This window comes from Talpa europaea, assembly GCF_964194135.1.
Source record: "Talpa europaea genome assembly, chromosome: X".
Classification (NCBI taxonomy): Eukaryota; Metazoa; Chordata; class Mammalia; order Eulipotyphla; family Talpidae; genus Talpa; species Talpa europaea.
Window position 1 is genome coordinate 7,464,612 of NC_140081.1, and position 23,900 is coordinate 7,488,511.

At 48.2% G+C, this 23,900-nt stretch overlaps 1 protein-coding gene across 2 annotated transcripts; it reads right to left on the reverse strand.

Moving 5' to 3' along the window:
* Positions 1 to 2,713: 2,713 nt before the first annotated feature.
* On the reverse strand, positions 2,714 to 20,742 carry RBBP7 (RB binding protein 7, chromatin remodeling factor; the record flags this gene model as incomplete). Of its 2 annotated transcripts, none has more annotated exons than XM_084258471.1 (12): positions 2,714 to 2,782; positions 3,513 to 3,623; positions 6,650 to 6,707; positions 6,961 to 7,037; positions 7,575 to 7,652; positions 7,775 to 7,901; positions 8,567 to 8,727; positions 11,629 to 11,744; positions 12,767 to 12,940; positions 16,474 to 16,619; positions 19,747 to 19,891; positions 20,727 to 20,742. In XM_084258471.1, 12 exons carry the CDS (start codon positions 20,740 to 20,742, stop codon positions 2,714 to 2,716), a joined length of 1,278 nt encoding a protein of 425 aa, XP_084114597.1. The 2 variants fall into 2 exon arrangements, with proteins under 2 accessions (XP_084114597.1, XP_084114596.1); XM_084258470.1 differs by lacking the exon at positions 20,727 to 20,742 and adding an exon at positions 20,178 to 20,325.
* Positions 20,743 to 23,900: the final 3,158 nt, after the last annotated feature.

Genomic DNA, 23,900 nt, shown 5'->3' on the forward strand with positions numbered 1-23,900 from the left:
AAGCAAGCACACCGCTGGGAGTAGTTCAACTGGATTTCCTTTGCTCCTTCCAGCATCGAGTATGGCCAAGTTAAATGACTGAGGAGGCTGCAGGGATAGCGAGTTTGCCTTTGCCCCCGACAGAACTTGCATTGGCATACTTCATGAGGAGAAGTAGGTTCTCCTGGAACCGCCGATAGCACATTCCACCAAGCCGAACTATCCCACAGACCCCTCTTACATTGCTTACCGGACTGACTAAATTCCACTCCGCCAGCCGAACAACAGGGTTTCTCTGTCCTGACACACACTAAACTGGGTTGAAAGGATTGAAAATTGTGCAGTAGCTAGGAAACAGCACCTGGAGTGGCGGATTCTACCACGCGTCCACCGCCGGGCCTATGAACCAAAGACCAGATGGTGGAGGAAAACAAACCCACCAAGTAGGTTATCTGATTCATTACTCCTGTCACAATGAGTCAGAAGCAGAAACAAACACCCCCGCCCCCTCCAGTAACCTCTTAGAAACACCCCCTTCGGCTACCGAATGAAATATTGGCCTCATTTCCCCGGGAGGAAATGAAGGTATCTATCAAATGATAATCTCCTTTCCGAGGAGGACCACCGACCCCATCTCGCCACGGCTCTGCCGGCTGTCTAGCTCGGGACAGAGCGCCCTTCAGCCACCGCGTAGCCCGCGTTTCTTTGTGGTGCTTGTCCTGTGCGGAGGATTGTAAACCTCGGGCCTGTTGCGTATTTTCAAGGGCTTTCTTAAAGCCATGTGACTCAGTCCTTGGCCTGCTGCTTTTGGCTTACTGTGTATTTTTAGCTAGATGCTGTCATGTGTTTCAAGGATATGGATTCTGCGTGGGATGCGTTTGGTGTCCTTTCAGAATCTCCCCACCCATTACCCTGTGGATAAACACACATGGGACCCTCGAGGAGGCCCTCGTACAGCTACCACCTCACCAGCCCCGTGTCGTGGCTTTGTAGCACGCCCTGTTATCTACCATATTCTAGAACACTGTAACGCGACTAGGCTGACCCCGAAAAGGTTCAAATGTCCACTTCACTTACATTGCATCTGTCGCGCCATCACGTTCTCTTGGTGTATTTAGAGTGGCAGTAGATCCCCAGGAGGCAAGAAAACCTGGGTCTTGGGTAACGGACCAGTTCATCCCCAGAGTTGTAGGAGTACACTTCTTGGTCTTGAGACCGGTCTTTTCAGTTCTGTATGCAACTGCCTTTATCACACCTGGCTGTCACGATTCAACTCTCAGGTGTTGCAGAAAAAAATCTACCTCTTTCAGACTGTAGATGGAAATAACTGTGAAAAAAATGATGCAGATATCTTCTAGTTTGTGCTAAACACACTGCTTTATTTTTACAGCCCACGTCTTTCATGAGGATACGAATTGTTAAGAGGCAGTCTTGTTTTGCTTTTCAAAGACATTTTGTAGAGATTTTTCACTAATGTGAATCTGACTTTATCTACTCGATTCTGTATAGATGAAGTAAATATGTATGATAAACTTAACAGCTTCTGTGGATTTTGTTTGTTATGTGACCGTAATTGTATTATCAAGCAAGTCAATCAAGGTCGACAGCAGTTGTAGTTCCCTGGGTTTCTTGGGTCTGAAAAAGTATTCGTTCTCAGGCACTGTGAGTAAGGGGCGGCCCGGGCACCCTTGCACTGGGCGGCTGATCTCTTCCCTGCTGCCAGACTCGTATAGTACCTTTTCCTGAACCTTTAAAACAGAGAACTCTAGAAAAAACTCTACATTCTAACGGCAGCTGCCGCCAAAGCGCTAAGAAACTACAAGGACTATGGATGTCTCCAGCCAGGGCTGTTCGCAGCACTCAGCAGGGCGCACCTACAGACTCGCACTGGCACCCACTGGACGAGGAGCACGAAGTACTGTTGCGCCTGGGACCGAGCATGCGGAGCCGGCCTTTCCGTCCGGTACAGCAGGCCTGCCCGCTGACCTGTGCCGTGTAAGTGAAAACCGTTCACGCTTTCGGAGAAAGAGCCAGTGTTTAAAGCTGCCCGAGGTAACTTGCAAACAGGATACGGGTTAAGTGATAGGAGTTAAGGTAGGTCTAGGTGTGTGTATCACAAAACACAAAGTACAGACCCCTAACTCAGGTTTCGAGCAGGAGACGGTCACGTATCCTGGAAAGCAAGCAAGTCCTCAACCAAGATGCACAACGGCCGCCTCACTTATAAAAATGAGTCCAATAAACTGCAGATAAAGTAAAACTGTCCCCATTTCCAGTCAAGAAATGGACACACGGGCAGACGGACATACCCCTCCCTACCCAGGTTCTAGAAGAATAAAACAAAATTTATTTTAAAACTTTATTTCTGCAAAGCCAATCAAGAAGTGTTGGAGGGAAAAAGTGTAAAAGTTAACTCTTGCATATCTGGGAACAGCAAGCACTTAGTTTGAGAAAACAACGACTTAAAATAGTTGAATCAAAAGCAGTACCCTGCTAACTTGTATTTTAAAACAATAACTGTGATGTTCTTTCTTAAGCAACATTCCTGTCTTCCCTAAAAGCTACAATATGATACAGTACGCAACAGCTCACTGGAAAGTGCTAGAATCAGAAGTAAAGAACGCCATATGCCATCCCACTTAGATTTCCTACTATACAATGCCTTTTTGGCGCTTGATAAACCAAGCATTCACGGAGCATTACATTCAATAGAAACACTTCTTTCACTTTGGGTTTAAGATCCTTGCCCCTCCAGTTCCGACGGGGTGACATCTGACTCTTCGTCATTGTATATATTTTCAGCCTGGAGATGACAACCAAATAAATGCACAGGTAAAACTCCCGCCGGGGGTTTTTACAAGGTTATCTAAAAATGCTATTTAATAATTATCCAGATCTTAGGATTCACTGGTCAAGCAGTTTCGATCTTGAAAACTAAGTGTGGCCACATTTTAGAGTAATTTGGTAATTTCCTCTGTGGTTTTCCCCGAAAGGACACGAATAAACCGAATAGGAAAAGGCAGGCCAGAGTTCGCAAAGACTTTGTCAGCGTCTAGGTTAGCGTTCTGTGTAGGTACCCCTAGCTGCCCGGGGCGCTGTTTCTTAAATCATTGCTCACAGAAGGCATTTTCCAAAGTATCTCAGGCATCTCTCAGAAGCCTACCGAAGGGGTGATGAGCTCAGGGCCTCGGCAATGGCAGGTACCGGGCGCTCACCCAAGGCGGCAGGGGGCGCAGGCGCTCACGGATCTGGTAGCCTCCACCCCCGCGACCCCAGTGGTGCCCAGGGCCCAGCTGGTGACTGACTGCGAACATGGGCGCAGATACCAAGCCTCCATCTGTGTGTTCACAGACACAGGAGTTCTGCCCCAACAGGTGCTGTTCACCTGAAGTGGAAAAGGCCATCTGACTGTTTCCTTCCTAGAAACGTGGGGGATAATCGCGCACCTAAAGAGCTGAGGGGTCCTACAGTATGCCGTCAGCAAAGCCCCTTTACGAGATGACCGTGAGGGAGAAGCAGCCAGTGGCACTCACCATTTGCCAGATCTGCATGATGTTGTCCTCAGACACCGAGCAAATGACCCACGGCTCATTGGGGTTCCAGCTGAAATCAGATATCTTGGCGGTGTGTCCTCCATGAATAAACTGTTAATAAGAACAAAAAAGCCATCTTGGTTTCTCTCCTGTCCAGTTAGTTTTCAGAGAAACAGTCTTGCAACTAGGGATCGCGGCCCTGCAGTTTGGAGAGGGCGGTATAGGCTCAGGAATCTGCTCCCCGGCTAGTTCTGTGTGACTTCCCAGGCCTTCAAAAACAGGGTGACGGAGGGAGGGCCAGAGCCTCTTGGTTAGGGCCCCCAAATGCCAATAGAATACCCTGTTCTCTCTTTTGTCGAGCCGCCAAAGCTGCAGCTGAGACACCATGCCCACGGAGGCTTCCGCCCGTGTCCCTGAAGGAGACACCCCCACGAGCACGCCGCCGTCTCCCCACCCAACGCCACGAACAGTGACTCCACCTCACTACCTAACAGTCCAGTAGATACTCAAGGTGACGCATTTCCAGAATGTCCCATTTTGTATACTCTTTCCGAAGTGGTCTACTGAGGAGCCTCTTGGCTCTTCAGCGGCCCCCCTTCCACAGCTTCCCGTGACTGAAAGGTCTGCCTCTCAATCTTCTTGCACCTTACAAGGCACGCTGCCCCAACGTGGGGTGAGGGGGCCCCCAGGAATCCAAAAGCATGGCTCCCAGAAGCCCCTTATTAAGGGCAGGAGATGCTGAAGAGGCAGAATGTTATTTTTTTGTGAAACCACCTCATGGGAAAGACTGCATCTTCTTATCACTGAGTAAGATGCAGGAGAACAGTTCTCACAAGGACAACGTGAACATTGTTCTCCACTGTGAAGTCATACTTCCTGACAAAGTGACTTGAGTTTGACGATAAGGTCTATCAGGTTATAGACAATGTAACCAGTTTACTTAATTTTATCAGTGTAAAAATATGAGATGGGATAGAGAGCTTTTCAAAATGGTCTACCACCAGTGACCTTCTCCATTAACACTCACATTAAAATGAGTTAGTATCCACTTGCTATACTTAAACCTTTACTTCACTAAATTTCTTGACTTCAGGCTCTCATGGAAAAAGAAAACCCTAGTGGATTTTCTCAGGGATCATGAAATTGTTGCAGAGCATAATGTACAAAATGATACACTCGTGGGCCTCCAAGGTGGCACGGCAGGTTGAGCACAGCACTGTGAAGCTGTCCACAGCTTCTGCGGCGTGGGTTCGATTCCCGGCTGGCCGGGATATTCCCACGTGGCGCAACAGACCTCTCCTGTCTCCCCCGCTGCTCCCCTCAGCAGTGCTTTCGGTCTGCCTGCCTGTTCTGCTCCCTGCTCTGTCTCTGGTGAATCCTTTCACCTCCAGCGCCTTTGGCCTGTGCCCCAGCTATGTATAAATAAAAAATAAATCTTAAAAAAAAAAAAAGATACGCTCGCCTCTCCCTGAGTATCAAAAAATAGCTGGAAACCTTGAAACCATTATGCCAACTGCAAGAGTCAGTACAAAAGACCACAGATTGCATGACTCCACTTGTATGGAATGTCCAGAACTGGCAAATCTCAAGAGAAAAAAGAAAATGAGTGGTTGCCAGGGGCCAGGGGAAAGGCGATGGGGGTGTGATGGCCACAGGGTTTGAAGTTTCTGTGTGCGGGGACATGAATGTCCTAGAAGGAATTTATCGTGATGGCTGTACAACTGTGAAGAGACTAAAAACCACTGAATGGTACACTTTAAACATGTGCCTTGTATGGTAAGTGAATTACATTTCAATAAAGGTGTTACCCAAAGTTAAAAAGAAATAAGGAAGTAAAAATAGCTGGGGGGCGGGGGCGAGGGAACAGCTGGTAGCAGTACCTTAGCCAACAAATATTTAAAAACCATGAAGCCCTGCATCGTGAAGCAGAGTTTTCAAATTAAGTCAGCCGGTACAGAATAAGCCACGCCGTGACCTGGCCCGGGCAGCAGCTAACCGAGAGATCCAGCGGCAGGGGTGCGTACAGTGGAGAGGCCGGCGCAGCCCGCCGCTGCCTGCTGCCTGGGGGCGCTGGGCCCAGGAGCAGACCCGACAGGGACCAAAGGGGTCCCGGCTTTTCGGACAATAAGGGCCTCGGCAAGGACCTTCCGTGCAGGCTCCATCTCAAGGGCCGGCCTCCCCTTTTGAAGGGGGCGGGCAGGCACAAGGGCACAGACAACCAGCACCGGCCTCGGAGCTAAATATACGTTACAGGCGCCGAGTGATTATCTGCCCGATGGCTGGTGGAGACAAGCACCACATTCGGAACAAAGACAAAGAACCACTGCTTCAGCCCGGCCGCGCTCCGCGGGAAAGAGACCCGAAGGCTACGCTGGAGGACGGAGAGCCAGCGAGGATGGGGACAGACCCCTCGTCGGCCTTCAAGAGGCACCGACAAGATAAAATGGAGGACGCGTCCATGTTCTGGGCCAGGATCTTTTCAAAAATAAGGCCAATTTTTTCTCAGACTGTCAGAAAGCGTGAAGTGCTGCTACCCGAACGCGCAAATACCTGCCCCCAGAAATGTGCTCACACTTGACGTCACGGAGAAGTAACGACACCGTTTTTCAAGAGCGTAAATGAATCTCAGCAAAACATTCATAAACACCTACTGGGCTCCATTTTACTGTTTTTATTAAAATGTCGAAACCCAATCACGAGAACCAGGACCTTCCACTTGAAATTATCTTTTCGGAGCTACAATATGAGGGGCCTCCCTGGTGGCGCCGGGGTTGAAGTCTCAGCGCTATCAACCTATCGGCAGCCACTGCAGCCTGAGTTTGATCCCTGGCCAGGGAGCTACCCACAGGGTGCAGACCTCTCCGGTCTCCCCGCTGCTCCCCTCAGCAGTGGATTTCACTCCATCTGCCTGTTCTGTTCCCCGCTCTGTCTCTGGTGAATCCTCTCACACACCCCCCGCCCCCGCTCGTACCTCTGGCCTACATATAAAAATATTTTTATATAAGTAAAAACAAATCTTTAAGAAGAGAGAGAGCTACAACTTGAAGTTCTGACTCATTTCTCCAGATAAGTCAGTGACACACAGGCCAGAGTGCACGTGACAGTTCATCTTGTGTAAGAGCCAACGCTATACATACCAGGAGTTCTGGAGGCCCATCTTCCGCGTCCTCTGCCGATTGCTCTTCTCCAATTTTGCTATTAAAGAACATAATGCTTTCATGATTGAAATTCTGGTAGCACAAAGTACGTAACACCCGTATAAGCCCAGAAAGTGCACACACACCCACCCCCACCCCCCTTCATGCCCGAATATCAAAAGAAAAAACATGCAGCATCACTTTAGCCTACTGGCTGATTCACTTCTACTTTACAGACTGAAGACTCTTCAGGATGCACTTCAAAAGTTACTTCATTATTTACGCAGTTTCTTGTCACCAAATTCTGTTACCTTAAATCCCACACATTGAGGCGGCGATCAGTACCACTTGAAGCCAGAATGGTTTCATTATGTGGAGACCAGTGGACCTAGCGAGACATATTTTAAAGGTTTAACGAAACACGCATTCAGGGTTTGCGGATATCATGCTAGTCCTTGACGTTTTCCCATGTCATGTTCTCTATCTTCTCCTTGTCCTACCCTCTCAATGGTCCACACGTCCCCAGTCTGTCCCCAGGAAGGTCACTCAAACTCTGCTAGGGTCCCAAAAAATGTTTTCAGCCCCGTAACCATCCCCGAGGAGTTTAAGGGTCCCAGTGAAGTGCGACTCGACCAATGCAAATCTCCCCTCCACAGGGCAGCCTTCGCTGCAGGACCCGCGCCCTGGCACGCCGCAGCCCAGGAGTCCTTGGGTCTCACTTTTAAAACTGATGCTGTTCTGTGAGGTTTTTTCTTCTACCTCGGAACTAACAGCCTCTCAAAAAGCTCCTATTTATTTTCCACCAGTTAATTTTAGCAGAAGAGGAGCTTAAAAACTAAGGTCCCACACCTGCCAGATATACAAAATTTTCCCTCCTACCGAGAAGTCACTAAAACCTGACAGACACCAGACGACCATCACGTACCTGGAAAATCTCGTCTTTATGAGATTCGAAGGTATGGAGCTTGAGCTTTAAGTTACGCAGATCCCAAAGAGCTACAGTCTAAAGGAAACCACAAGTGAAAAGGAATTCATTTCTGCATTTGACCTGGGAATTTTGAAGTATCTCATTACAGTGCAGGACAACTGGGCTTGTGAACACGAAATACACCAAAACTGAGAGACCTTATCTGCAGAGCCAGTGGCGAGAATGAACTCGCTGTAGGGGTTGAACGACAGGCAGTTGACCTCAGCGGTGTGCGCATCCACCAGGTGACTCGGCTTGGAGGTGGTGTTGGACCTGGTGTCCCATCTGCAACACAAAGGCACAAGGTGCACCGCACAGAGGCGGCCCCCAGCTCACACCAGTCCCACTCAGACTGCCCACCCTGAAGACGCCAAACCACGCACAGAGGAGGCAGCTCAGACTCCCAAGCGCTCAGCGATGCGGCCTAAGCCTACGAACAACCAACTGGGGCCACAGTTTCTGCCTTGTCACTTGGTAGATTTCCGCCCTAGTTACCATTACTTCAGGCACACACAAAATACAGAGATGCTGAGAATGATTTAACAATTCGAGACCTTCAACCTAGCCTATCTGAGTTCAGTATTTTGCAATAGTTGCCTCAGGTATTTGTTTTTGAGCTGAAAGCATTACAGGTTGCGTGGCCCCAGTGATGGAACTACTGTCCCCTCTGATCCTAGTTTTGATCTTCTCCGCCGCCCAGCATGTTTCTTCACGTTCCTACCTGCTTTCTTTCTTCTTAAAAAAAGAGAAACTTGTGTCCACGCAGCACAGTAAACCCTCTGGAAAAAGGCCTCCCATACACGCAGGCCGTGTGTCACTTATACCTACCTAAGGCCATTCTTTTCTTTCCTTTCAAAGCCAGGGCCTAACTAAAACAGCAACCCCCGCACCAGCCCCAAGCACTGCTGCTCATGAGGACGCCATCCACCGGGGCCTGCAGGCCCCCTTACATCATGAGCTTTTGATCATCCGCGACAGATCCGAAGAGAGACTCGTGCAGCAGGTGCCAGGCCACGTCCTCCACGACGGCCGAGTGGCCAGTAAAGATGGCTTTAGCATCCACAATCTTGCCTTCCTTTGGTCCTGCATTTATATCCCACAGACAGACAGTCTGAAGGAGAAAAAAACAAATCAACAAACGCCCTTTAGAGACTCCATCTAAAGACTAGCATCTTATTTAAAACACTGCTGTGAAAAAACCATTTACACAAAAATCAAATATAGAGGGAGAGGCACTATAAACAAAAGCGAAGCTTCACAGAGCTTCCTCCGTGACCTCTGGGGCAAGGAAAATGCCCCGCGGTGGAACTGCGGGTGGCGGTGCGGGCAGACCACAGTGGCAGGCAGGGACACGCAGGCTGGTGTTTCCACCTGCATTTGCTAAAATACCCCAAATTCCTCGAGCCAACAAGTCACTTGGAATCCTGCACTCGGAGTCTACTGAGCACACGCACCCCCTCACGATTCACACTGGGCCGGGAAGATGGGAACTAAAACAAAACTTCGTCTCTCAGAACACAGAAGTCTTGGAACAAGTGTCACTTCATGGCAGCGGGTAGTGGGGCAGATGACACACAAACCTCCACTAGGTTCCTTTGGGGCCGCAGACAGCTCCCCACGACTTGTTCCTTGAAATGTCAGCAGCGTCCCAGGAGCAGCCCAGGAGGGCTGTGAGCGCGGGCTTCTCTCGACAGCCCATCACACGTTAAGAGGAACGCCTTCGGCATTTATGAAAAGGTAACACAAGCTATAGGGCAATGAGCCTCGCCCGACGGTTTAAGACAGAATTAATTCCACTAAGGCTTCCTTGATTAATTGCACTGACAGCGTGGGTTTCACCTCGATTTAAATCACTGGCCCATGTGAAGAGGTGTCCATAACAGAGCTAGTTCCCAATAAAAGCCATTATTTCCCCTACCGCACATGTCCTCATTCTGGTTACTCAGACACATTACTCACACTGCAGAGAAAGGAAGGTGTGCTGGGGCTCCTACCAGCCGCCCCCCAGCACCTGCCCTTCACCTGAGAAGGTGGGAGACTAGGAACAAGCCCACCACTCACCGAGCCCGTGGGAAAAGTCAGCTACTAAGATGCCTAGCAATTCCCACCTGGCGCCCTCAAAAGGCATTAGCAATGAAGTACCTAGCCTGTGAGCACAGAGCCTCTCCCAGGACCACCCCGAGGGAAGCAGGGGAGCTTCCTGGAGAACCCAGGCAGATCCTGGATCCTGGCTTCCCCAGTCTGTGTGGCAGGGCAGCTCCGGTCCAACCGGGGCTTTGAATCGTGAACGGGAGAATCTGGGATGGGGCAGGATGTTCCAGGCACACTAAGAGCAACATCCTCACTGTCCCACCTGGCCTCGCCTCTCCTCTCCGGGCCACGTGCCATCCATCGGAGCAATTCTGTGAGCTCCCCTACCCATGACCTTCTGATAAACTCCTTTTCTATTTAAATGAGCCAGTCAGTTCAGGTTGCTTACAACTAAAGCAGCCTGACTGGGGCAATTGTCTACTTTCAGTATTTCAAAATGCTTAACAGAAATTGCTATCAACAGAAATATAAAGGTCTGTGATGTGACAGGCCCTGTTCTCAGCAAGGAACCTGACTCTCCTAGAATGAAACTGGACCCCTACCTCACACTATATACAAAAATTAACTCAAAATGGATCAAAGACCTACATGTAAAAGCTTAAAAGTATAAAATCTTAAGAAAATAAGTGTAAATCTCTGTGTTGTTGGATTATACGACGATTTCATAGGCACCACACAGCAATGACAATAAAAAATACATAAACTGAGCACAAAATTCTAAGTTTGTGTGCTTTCAAGGACATCCTCAAAAAAAGTGAAATAGACAACCCACAGAATGAAGAAAACTTTGAGATAGAGGGCTTGTACTTTAGACTATATAAGGAACTCTTACAACTCAAAACTTAAAAATATTTTTAATGGACAAAGGACCTAAACAAATATCTTCCCAAAGATATATGAATTGTCAATAAACACACGCCGAGAGGCTCAACTTCGTGAGTCATCAGGGAAATATAAAATCAAATCTAGTCAGACAGCACTTCACACCCACTAGGAAGTCTATAATAAGAGACAGACAGTAACAAGTGTTGGTGAAGAGGGAGAGAAACTGGAACCTTGGTATACTGCTGATGGCAATGTAAAGTGGTACAGCTGTTTTGAAAAACAATTTGGCAGCTCTCCAAAAAGTTAAACATAGTCACCATATGACCTAGTAATTCCATTCCTAAGTAACTGCCCAAGAGAAATGAAAACACACATCTACACGAAACTTGTACAGAATGTCTGTAGCAAGACCACTGAAAATAACCCCACAGTGAAAACCACCCCAATGTCCACCAATAAGTGAGTAAACTGTAATAATCCAGAAGAGAACCCTACTCAATCATAATAAAGGAATGAAGCACTGACACGCTTCAAAACAGATGAAGCTAAGGGAGAGAGACAGACAGAAGGCCACCCACCGGACGATCCCATTTATATAAAATACCGAGAACAGACAAATCTATAGAGAGAAAAAGTAAATCAGTGGTTGCCAGGAGCCAGAGAAAGATGGACTGGGGGGTCTGTTCGATGGGAATGGAGTTTCTTTCTGGGACTTTGGGCAGCAATATCTTCTAATTGGTGACAGCTGCACAACTTTGTGAATACATTAACACCCGCTGAATTATACACTTAAAATAAAAAATAACCTAAAATGAGGGGGAAAAAAAACACCTAAAATGTCATTCACATTAATCGTGTCTGTTCAACAATGGGAGGCCCTTTGCCTACTTTCCTTCCATCCCGAAGCTGCTTTGAAAGAGCCCTGTGGAACACTAAAGGACAGTTTGAGAAGCACTGCTCTAAACACTGTGTAGATGCTATCACCACCACCAGCAGTAATATCTTTGAAAACTTTCCATCTGCAGAGTGCTCCTTCGGGGCGGAGCTCTCTCTAACTCTGGGTACACGAGCAGGAGAGGAAGAATAGGTTTCTCACATGGTCGTCAGATGCACTTAGGAGATGTCCACTCAAATTCGAATTCCAGGAAAGACCATAGCCTTCCTTTTGGTGACCTCTTAGTCTAAGATCAGGATTACATTCTCCACTTGGGTCTAAAGAAGAAAAAAATACATTAACTACTAAGTGTTTATCTGTTGATCAGAACCGGTAAGAGCAAATTCTCACTCCTCAGTGAATGAACTGTAACATTCATTATAATGTTTGGAAAAGCCCTGCATGCCAACAAGGACTTGGTCCGACCACAGAGCTAGAAAAGTGGTTCTCTGAGTTTCATTTCAAATAAGTCAATGCAGACCAAGTCTCGTGACCATATAATGACTGGTTCCTTTGCAAAACCAGCTATGCCACAAATTTGTGTGGGGCTAACCTGTTCTCATCCCATCCCCCTCCACAGTCAATTTTAAAATATTTTTGTAAGGAAAAAGCACAGCAGGACAGGGTCACCTGCACCCATGACTGAATTCCCAGCCAGTCCTTGGGAATGGGACCATCACGAAATTCTTCCTGTCCCCAACTGCTGAGTGGTGTATGCCCAGGGCGATGGGGCGTGCCGGAGCAACCTGTCATGACTTGTAGGACTGTTTAGCAAGATTCATGATGCACCTGGTTTCAATGCTGGGGTCCTGTGTTTCCCTTACTATGGCTGGTCAGAGAGCAGGAAGTATCTACGAGATCAGGCCTCCATAAAAACCTCAGACCCCCAAATTCAAATGGGCTTCCCTGGGCAGAGACACTTAGCATATGCCCCTGCAGTTTGCTGCCAGGGAGAATGCAATTTCTGTGGGCCCCAGCAGGGGAAAACTCAGAAGCCTGGGCCTGACCGCTCTGGACGCTCCCTCCTCACGTGTTGTCTTTTCCCTCCCACTTTTGCTCTGTGTCCTTCACTGTAGTAAACCTTGGCCAAAAGTATAACCCGCTGTGAGGTCCTACTGTTAAATCACTGAACTTGAGGGTGGTTATTGAGACATTCCCCGCCCGCCACCCCCCCACCACCCGGAACAATTTTTAAACCTTTAAAAATTATAGTGTGTACTAATTTGAATGATGCCAAAGCAATTATCATGTCAAACCAAGAAAAACTTTCAAGTGACGACCTGACTTTATTCCCCCATACCTGGCTTAGCAGGGTGCTTTGTATAGTCGAAAACCAGCACGTCAGAAGATGGTGTTTTTGTTGCAATGATGTGAGGATTCTGCGGCATATAACGAGCACGGTTCACTTCTCCTTCGTGGTTGATTTTAATTTCACATTCAATTTTTCCTGTTACAGAACCAAAGCCACCAAATTCTAATGTGAGAAGAAAGAATAAACACATACACTTAGGATTAAAAATCACAGCTCACCTAGCTGAATCAACCCAATAGGGTTGGGATTTTAACCTGACAGAACACAAGACAAAATGACCAGCGAGAGAAAGAACATAGATATACAGGTCCACAGGGCACTGGGAAATCATTTAGTCTCAAAAGACATTTGCACAGGAAAATACAGATAGTGATTTGATGCGAGAGAATTCAGAATTCAGTTCCACCTTGGATATAGAACAATTAAAATTCAGTCCCTCTCACTTGTGAAGATGTGGTTATTCCCTGAAATTTCAAATAACCATGTACAAGTAGTCTGCAAGCACTGCAGTGAAGTGGCATCTTATTTTCTCATTAAGAGAAGGCTTTACCTTCCTTCAGGAGTAGGGACAGTACTTGAGTCTAAAGTCAGAAACACCCTCAACCCAGAAATACATGCTAAGTAACTCCCACCCAAACCTAAGCCACACATAGCTACTGGCTCCTCTAACATATCTGAGTCAACTGCTAGTGGAGTGGCAAAGCTAAAACGAGGGAGGAACCTCTATCTGGTGTGCGAGAGACTTGTATAAGCAGTTATTAAAAAGGCCTTGGAAAAGTAACAAAAGTCACACAAAAAGTTGGATAAAGTCTGAGAAGCAGCAAGATGAAAGCAGAAAGAATACAAACAGAAAACACTGAAGTAGACAACAGCAAACAAGAACATTTCCTTCTTTGTTCTCATAAATAAAAACCTGACTTAAATGCTGACACAGAGTTCAGCGATGTCACATTATAACTGTGTCATGTCTTCTTGACCTATATATTGCTGCTTCTTTGCACGTTCCTTTTTAGCTCACCCTGCGTCTCAGGTCAGGGAACACTAACTCAAATGCCTCATGGAACCAGGCAGTAACAGGTAAAATAGACTGGCCGGGATCTGGAAAAATAACACCAAAAGCAGTAAGCCACTCCCCAGTCCCAGCCAGCTCTCCGTAAGTGGGATGCTTGGCGACCACTGGCTCCATGGCTTAATACCACAATGAAGCCTTTCTTTCCTGTAGCCAACAGTGTACCATTTCTGTGTGGCTGAAAATTCAATCCCATTTCACAGCCCAGACCATCAGGGCTCCCCTTCTTAGCACTTTCCCATTCCACTGTGTCCCTGGAAGAAAGGCGCCTCAGCCTTTTTAAGAGATCCTTCATGGTCCTATCACGCCCCCCTTCCTCCAAATCTGCCCCCTCCCCAACTCCATACTGCTATGGAAGATATTCAAGTTGCCCAATTTCTTTAGTATAAACAACTTCAATAGCTCACCTGTTTAAAAAAAATGGGTTCCCAGGTAAGATTAACTTTGAACACAGGGCTTTACTTCCTCAAACTCAAAAAATTTGAAATACCATTATCTTCATGATCATAATAGTATCCATTAAAAAGAAAACCCACTGCTCCCCTCAGCAGTGCTTTCAGTCCTGCCTGTTCTGCTCCCCACTCTGTCTCTGGTGAATCCTCTCACCCTCCCGCACCTGTAGCCCAGCTCTTGTATAAATAAAACATAAATATTGAAAAAGAAAAAGAAAACTGAAGTTAAGTATAAAGGCACCCAAAAAGAGACCACCAAAATTGAAAACTCAAAAAATATGTTGTTTGAGTACGTGAAATACTTAAGTCACCCATTAGAACATAATACACTGGACACGTAACTTTATTAGCTTAATATAGCCATCTATTATGCATGGAGACTAATCCTTAAGCCAAAAATCTAAGTACATACTCAGGACCTAAAGCATTAAGAAAATCAAATTAAAACCATATTTAAAGAAATCACACAGGAAGTTGTCGGGGAATGGACGCTGAACTGCTAGTGAGAAACTGGGTAATTCATTTTGGACAACAGTTTTGTATCATGTTAAGTTGACAAGGAATGCATCACACAACACAGTGGTCTCATTCCCACTAGATACCCTCCCCCACATGTATGCGGGCATGGCACAGATGTTCACTGAAACATTTTAAGAGCAAAAACCTGTTTGGCAGAGGGTGAGTGGAACATGTGCACATGTGGAGGAGCAAAAATGTTAATCCCAGAATTAAATTAATTTAAAAAAGGAGCAAGAAACCATGCCCACACAAAATCCAACTGAACCCTGGGAGACAAATGGAGAAACAGGTCTGATCACAATGGAATACTATATAGCAGTTAAGATAGATATCTACACGGCGCCTGCACGCACACAGGCCACCACCCCACCAAGGCTGAATGACAAAAGGCAGGCTGCAAAACATCACATTATTTACTACTGTATACATGGTAGAAATCCCAACAGTTCAAAATGGCACACAAATTTAACAGTGATGAATTCTGGACAAGACAACAAGAGGGGAACGGGGGTAGGAATGTTAGGACTTTAGTTATAAAATTTTATTTTCAGTAAGAAAAATCCCTAAAGCAGATGCTGGGAATTTTATGCTCTCTAAGTCATTTAGGGCTGTGAGGAAAGACTAACAACCCAGCTGGTCTGGCTGCTTAGTCCTCCAGGTTCTGAGGGACACTGGGACCAAGATTGACCTCTGGCCAACTCCTGAGAACATGGATCTCAGAAGGTTCTTTCCGTCACTGATGAACTGATGATTTTGTGGTGTACACCTGGAATGAAGGACCGCGCTATACCAGTTCGTCAGGGGTGCACTGCACAAACAACAAGATGGATGATACGCACCTGGTTTCATGACCTGGGCGCTGAGTTTCAGTGGTCATGGCTCATTGTCAGCAGGATGCGCCTGCAAAACTAGCCCCCCGCCCCCAGACCCTGACATGTGAATGGGTTTCCCCTAAGCAGTTATCACCATGTGTCCCTGTCACTCGCTGCCAGAGAGAAAGCACGTCCCATGCAGCCTTGAAGGAGACCGTGCCAGACCTCCCTAAGCTCCCTGCTGCTTTTGTTCTGTATTCCTTACTGTAACAAACTTTAGCCAGGAGTATAATTTGCCATCGTGTCTTATGAGTCCTTTCAAAAATCACCCAACTTGCTGGGTGGTTGTAGGAATACTAAAACAAAGAAATGTGGGGGGGGGGGGAGGAGTTAACACCTTCACATACACACACACACACACAAAACCACCATGAACTATTTGGTATACATGCCTGCCACCTTTTCCCCACGCATACACCAACACATTATTTTTACCAAAATGAGTGCTATTATCACATATAACAGTAACTCAATTTATCTTGGACGCTTTTCCATACTGGTCCATACAGGTTTATTTCATTCTTATGTCATTACTGCAGTTTTTCAGATATAACATGAGTTTAACCAATTTCCTATGAACTAATGTATGGATTGCTAGGTCGATCCTCATTTTTCAATCCTGCAAATAATACTGTTATGAAATCATTGCACACGTGGATGAGTAGCCCTGTAGGATCAAGTTCTAGAAGTTAAACCGTTGGGCCAAAAGATATTAGTGTAAATTCCTAGTAATACGTAACGAGAAAGAGGCATACTCCCTTAGACACCGGACGGTATACCTACCACCCTTCTCACTGTCACAGTGGGAAGCATCAAACTGGGCATCATCATTTGGAATATGAACACGAGCAACCACGAGATGATTCTGCTCATCGGAAGTGTGGGTCCCCAACACCAGCCAGTGAAGGGCATAATCCTTTCCTTCAGGTCTGTTTAAGAAAGAAAAAAAGTCGCACTAATCCTACAAGAAATCAGTTGCTAACAAGTTAGTCTTCCCCAAACACACTATAATCTCTTTAGCAAACATAAAGTTGACCCTTGAACAACATGTGGGCTGGAACTGCCGAGGTTCACAAACACGGGAGTTTTTCCTATCTCCAGGCTCCACGCTCACGAAGGACAGCAAGCGCAGATGCGGACTGGCTTAATCCTTGGATGCAACACTCACAAATGTGGACGGCTGACTGTCGGGGACTTGAGCACCCCCAGATTTTGGAATGGGTTCATGAAGCTTTTCATTCGTATCACCTCGATCATTAAAAAACAAGCTCCTTCCCTCAACTTCCCTCAATGAACATTACTCTATTTTCCTCCCACACTGAACGCACCCAAGGCTGCAGGGGCGCTGATGAGAAGAGACCTTGTCGGGCGCCTGTGCTAGAGCCCTCCGACCACTGATCCCACATTTAAAAAACTCACCCAGGGCCTCCCCGGGTGGCGCAGCGGTTGAGCACTGGGCTGCAAAGCTGCCCGCAGCCTCTGCAGCACCGGTTCGATCCCCAGCCGCTGGCGAGGGTCCCACATGGCGTGCAGACCTCTCCAGCCGCGCCCACTGCTCCCCTCAGCAGTGTATTTCATCAGTCGGCCTGTTCAGTTCCCCGCTCTGGTGAATTCTCTCTCCCTCCCATGCTTCTGACTGTACCCAGTGCTTGTATAAATAAAATAAATAAATCTTTAAAAAAAATCAAAAAACTCACCCAACCATCAGACTGTCCTAAGATCATTCTCAGCAGCACTGCTTGTGGCAGCAAAAAATGGAAATCTCTATATCCATTACTAAGGAACTGAGGACACAAATTCTAGTGAACCCATAAGTGGGAGTCCTTAAAACCAGGGAGCCTATCTGAGCAGGCTGAGGAAAGTCTCCAATGCACACTTAATCAAAAAAGTCTAGTCAACCACTGACTGCCGTACAAAATGCTGGAGGCAAAATAAATGTATGCACTTCATGCTAGCAGGATGGGGAAGAAACTGAAAACAATGACTGGTCTGGGTAAGGATAGGGAAGAGGACTTATTTTTCACTCTACTTTTGTATTATCAATATTTGATCTATCACAAAAGCTTTTTAGTTAGTCAACCACAATGTTTAATGATCTTTGAGTTTTAAAACAATTTCTTATAGAAATACCTAAATGAAAGTTTTTTAAAAAGCCAAATCAATTATTCAGATAATTACTTTTCTTGATTTAAGGAAAAAAGCTCCCAAGTGCAGTTATCAGTGGGGAGCATGTTATACCTCAGTAGAAGGCATCATGCCATTGAGTAGGGTCGAGTTTCTCAAATAACATTTTTACTGTTCTGTGTAGTGACAAAACGCAATCGCAGCCCCTTCACACCTCAAATAGAGCCCTGCAAAGCGCTACACAGCAGTCCTCAACTGCCAAGAATGCAAGCTGGCTGGCATTTTTCTTGCATTCCCAGAGCCACTGCACATCCCACAACCAGTTCCCACTTCTTTATATGCAAAGACCAATATGGAATAATACATAATTTAAAGTATTTTCTGTTGAGCTCCCAAGTGTTAATTTAAAAGCAATCCTTCCAGGCTGAGAACATATAGAAGACTATTACCTTTAAAACCTTTATATAAAACACATCATAAGTAACATTTTTAAAAGGCTTCAGTAAGCAACTTTCACTGAAACCCAAGTGGAGAAACAGAGTAGTTGTTTTACCCTAACCAATCTGAACAGGAAAGGCTGGGAGAATCAGCATCAGTCACCACTTACTGTATACTTACCCTGATCTAATTCCCTCAAAAGTAGGCGGTCAGTATTGTCAGCACTTCCATTTACAGACCATACAACTTAGGGACAGGGACTGACCAACTTGCCCTGACTCACAAAGCCACCAGGAAGGAGGCAAGATTCAACTGCAGGCCTCTAACCTTAAAAGCTCCTGCACTCTTCTGTCCTGTTACAGTAGGTCAAAAAGAGCCAAGAGAAAGTAAATTAAATTGTGAAAGTTTTAAATCTGGTTAAGCAAAGGCACTGAGTCAAATTCACACAGTGCTCTAGTATCTGATGCTCAAAGCTATCACAAATGGTAATGCTTAGAAGTCCCCATTATTTTGTTCTTGGCTACTCTTCCCATACCTGTACATTTACATGGAGATTTTTGGGGACCCCAGTGGAAACCCCTATATGTATGAAAGTCAACATTCACAAATTGCTATTCCGCGGTTTTAAATAAAATTAACTTTCCTTTTAAAGACTTGTCACAAAAACCCCCTTCCTAGATTCATTAAATTATATGCTCACAATACCCAAATTGGCCGTACCTTTAAAGTACTAAGAAAAGTGCAAGTGTATGGCCAGCTTGGGCTAGCAAGTCCTTTCCACACCACTTACCAGCGGTGTGATCTGAGACAGGAACCTTAATTTGCAAAACAAAAAACAATAAAAAGGATAAAAAGTGGTGGTAATACCACCGTGAGAATTAAACGAAAGCAAAAGGACAATTCTTCAGATACCCCAAGTTTTGTTCTATGTGTTCAATAAATGCCAGCAATTCCAATGAGAGAAATTTTAGGAACAGCCTTAGAAGACAAACAGCAATTTCCAAGGATATTCTACCCTGTAAATCAGGAACACCTTGTCTCTGGTAAACTGCCACTCAATTCTTCCCCACTTGTCCAATTAAAATGCATTCATATTGGAGGCTGATTACATACGTGTGCTCACTTTGTAAAAATTCATCAAATCACATGCTTGTCATCTGGGCACTTTCTGCACATATGCTATTTTTTGTTAAGGTCTTAAAAAGAAATCCATTGGGGTGGGACCCGGAGAGATGCTGCTGTATATACTGAGGCTCCCAAAATGTCCATTATACCAGGGGTCCGTCCTCACAAATTAATCTCACAAGGAATTCTCCTGTTTTAACGCCAGACTTGTTCGCCAGAAATTACTCCAATTTTGAAAAAGATCACCTGTCACCCCATCCGAGAGCTAAGTGGATTGTACGCTTACGTTCTGCGTGTAAGAGGCCCAAACCAGCCAATTCAGGTCAACACTTAAATTTATACAAGACAAAAGGAGCCAGAAACCCTTACTTAGTCACTTCAGGAAGCCACTGAACGGTAAGACTCGGCCACTGAAGAGCATGGGTCATAACCAGGTCATACAGAAACGGTGTATTCTTCTTCCAGATCTTATACTCTTCGTTGATGACACGCTCCTCCACAGTATCTTCAAACACTGGAATTTGGAGAAAGCCCACACGATTAAGCGGCTGAGAGGGATCGCGATCCGAATCGGTACACAGACACTGGAGGTCACCTCGAGATGGCCACACCTCAGCTATTCTTTCCCTTTACCTCTCGTTCGGCCACGACCAACTAACTGCTCTGCAGAACGTCGAGAGAAAATGTGCAGCAGGCAGCTCATTTTTTGCACTCCGAGAACCACCCCGCCCGCACCCCCAGCCGCGGGTAACCGATTACACGGCGACCGAAACTGCTCGGCCGGCCCCAGCTGTCCGCACCTGTCCGGAGACGACGACCCGTATGTAGAGCGGCGCCGCGACCCACCCGGGGAGACGGATCCACGTGCAGCAGCGAGCCCGCGGCCCGCGGCCCCCATCCCCCACCGGCAGCGGCCTCGGCTCCCACCCAGCCCGCGTCGGCGGCCATAGGCCGGCGCTTTCCAGAATCCCCCGGACCGGGGCCGCGACCCCGATGCCGTCGACGCGCGCGCGTGGAAGGAGCCGCCGGGCCCGCTTTCCGGCGGGGGCCGCCTCCTGGCGCGCGGAGAACGCGGGAGGGCGCCCGCCGGCGGGGGGAGGGGAGGGGGCGGAGGGCCGGGGGGCCCACCCGCCGCCCCGCGCCCGGCTCCGGAAGCGTCCTCGGCCCTCGCCGGCGCGGCCCCGTCCCGCGCAGGCCCCTCGAGGCGGGCGCCCCAGCCTCCCGCTCCGGCGCCGGCCCCGCCCCCTGCCCCTCACGCCAATTCGCGCCTTTCGCCGGCGCGTGCCACGGCCTCGCGCGCCCGCCGCCCCCCGCCGCCCCGGCGCGCGCCTCCCCGCCGGGCCTCTTACTCTCTTTACTCGCCATCTTGCGTCGGGTCGTTCGCCCCTCGCCGCCGCCTCGGACTCCCCTCACTAGCCGAGCGCAGCCCAGCCGCAGGCGCCCCTGCCTCTCCCGGGCGCGTCCCCCACGTCCAGCCCTGGAAGCCCGAGCTCCGCCGCACGGCCCGGGGGCTCCCCAGACGCCGCGTCCTCCTTTGCTGCCGCCTCCCCGCTCGCGGGTACCGAGGGCTGAGGCGCTCTCCTCTCTCTCTCTCTCCAAACTTGGAACGAGACTTTTCAACGCGCGCCTCCCAGCCCGCCCAGGCAGCTGAGCGCAGGCGCAACCGCCCTGGGAAAAGTGAGCGGCGGCGGAGAGGCGGGCCTGGGAGCCAACGGCTCGGGCGTCCGGACCAATGGCGCGCGGCAGGCGAGGTTCACGCGGCCTGGGGAGGCGGGCTTCGCGCCGGGGGGCGGGGCCTCCCGCGGCAGGAAGTCGGCCGGGCGCAGGCGCGAGGCTTCGCTCGGCGCTCCCAGGGCCGGCCGCGGGGGCGGATGGGGGCGCGCGGGGGTGGGGCGGATGGAGGCGCGGCGTGCTGGCTGCGCGGGGGCTGCGAGCCCCGGGGCGCCGAGCCCTGGGGCCGCGGGGCGTGGTTGCTGGATGCGGCGATGGGGGGCGGGGGGAGCAGGGAGGTGGCCTCCGCTTCGGCAAGCAAAATCTCGGAGAGAGCAAAATGGTTTCTGGTCTCCAGAGGTGACCGTGCCCTCAAAATCTCCCCAATCATCACAGGGTTGCCGTTCGGTGTCCCCCCCGAAAGGTTTTCCTCCCGCCTCCTGGCTTTCGTGGGGCCCGGTTGAGCCGAGGTGGAATTTCTCAGAGGCGAAGGAGACCTTTCGGAGAGGCCGCGGGCATTTTCTGACTGCAGGAGCCGCCAGGCCTCCCGGTTAGGCTGAACCTGCGGCCTGGCCCAGGCCGCCTTCGGGCCAAAGCTGACTTGCATTACATTTTCGTTTGTTCACATCTCTGGGGCCTTAAAACGAGCCGTGGCTTTTGTCCGTGCCCTGGCTTTCCTGTCTGCGTTCCAGCCCGGGACCCTGCTGAGTCATTCACGTCACCTGCGGGGGGGGGGGGGGGTGGTCCCAGGGCGACCCCTCTTACAGCGGGGGAAGTTGGGGAGCGCTGATCTAAACTGAGCCCTGCGCTGCCCCGGAAATTGGTAGCCCTGAGTGCGTGTGGGTGAGGAAAAAGCAGACGGCCAAGCCAAAAGGAAACGAAAATGAGGGCCAGGAGCTGGGGGGACAGGGTGGGGAGAGCTGGCCGAATTGCCTAAGTGCGAAGGGAACGGCAGCCTACACCCAGACTCCAAGAGAAGCTTCTCGAAAATGCTGCCATGATGCGCTCCACGTGCCTTCGTGCAAGTGAGCGTGGAGGTTCTCAAACGTAATCATGCCGATTCCCCTGTGGTGCCCACTTTTCATTTCGGGAAACAGATGCAGAAGTTACCGGGGTGCGTGGCAGAGCCGCTCGTGTTTACCTTACATAGAAAGTTACCGTCTGGTTTCCAGTTTGGTACGATGCACTGTTACAATAGGCCCAGGAGCCTCGTTCCTGACTAAAGCGGAAAGGGAAGAGGGTTGGAGGCGTGTTGGAGGAGCAGTGCAAGCCTCGAGTTCGAGAACGCTGGTTGGCAAACGTTTTTCCTAAAAGACAGTAAATATTTTAGACCTTGCGGGCAGCTACAGATCTCGCGTACAGCGAGAAAGCTGCCCTCCGCTGTGTGGATGAGGCTGGCTGGATTCCAATAAAACTTTACAGACACCGACATTTGAACGACATATAATTTTCACGTATCACAAAATATTCTGATTTTTTTTCACCCACCTGAAAATTGAAAAACCATTCTTAGGTCGCCTGCCATACAAACACGGGCAGCGGATTGGATTAAGCCGGATGACTGTAGTTTGCTCACCTTTGTTCTGGAATAATTGTGTCTTAACAATTCTGCCTGAATGGACACAGCGAGAAGGCTTGTCTGATAATTTCCTGTCTCCCTTGAATACATTCTACTTGTTTCTGATGACTTGACATGATTTCCAAAAACTATTAACTGTTTAAAAGGTTGAAAGAACCTTTAAAGAAGCCAGGCGATATTACTTTAAAATCTTTATATTGTCTACCTGACCAAAGATAGAGAAGAAAGTGTGGAGCAGATGTTCTAGGAATTTGTAACAATATTCAGGTACTGCCATACACTTAATCTGGAAGTATCATGGGCAGCATATTTCATTTGCTTTTAATTTTTTTGTAGGTAAATTGCATCTGAATTTTATTTCTCTAATTTTTAAAAGGGGGGGTGTCCTTTTCCAGCCAGGTACTTTTTGGTATCAAAAATGTAATATTGGGCCTCCCCGGTGGTGCAGCGGGTTGAGCGCAGCGCTGTGAGGCTGTCCACAGCCTCTGCAGCACGGGTTCCATTCACCGCTGGCCAGGGAGATTCCCACATGGCCCAGCAGACCTCTCCTGACTCGCCTGCTGCTCCCCTCAGCAGTGCCTTCAGTCTGTCTGCCTGTTCTGCTCCCCACTGTGTCTCTGGTGAATCCTGTCACCCGCCCACGCCTCTGGCCTGTACCCCAGCTCTTGTATAAATAAAAAATAAAGCTTTCAAAAAATATAATACTACTTTTCTCTCTGAATTGCTTTAACCATTCAGTTTTGGTTTTGCCTCTCCCCAGTTTCCTCTCTCTGGTCCCAGTCTTTTCTCTGCTGTTGTCTTTCTGTCTCTCGCTCTCAGCTACCATTACTAGTCCTGTAAGGTACTGACAGGGCACAAGGTGTGGGCTGCCTCACTGAGAGAGGCCCTGCTTGGGTATCTTTCATTAAGACTGCTTACTCGGGGTTGCTATAGTGCTAACCACCACTTTCTCTTTGCCTGCAGCCTTTCACTTGTGTATGCTCTGGAACAAATGACACCAAACTGTGCTCACCCTTCATGTGTGTGATGCACTCTGGTATTTTATTTCATTGCTTAAAATCTGCAGATAGTTCTCTGCATTGATTTCCTGATTGCACTTAGTCAAAATTTGAAGTTTGCAAAACATGGACTAGGATATGTTTGAAACCATTATCCCTGATCACCTTTATAAAACAGCACTTCCTATCCCCTTTGTTTTCTTTTTTCTTCTAGCACTTAGGAACTCCTGACAAAT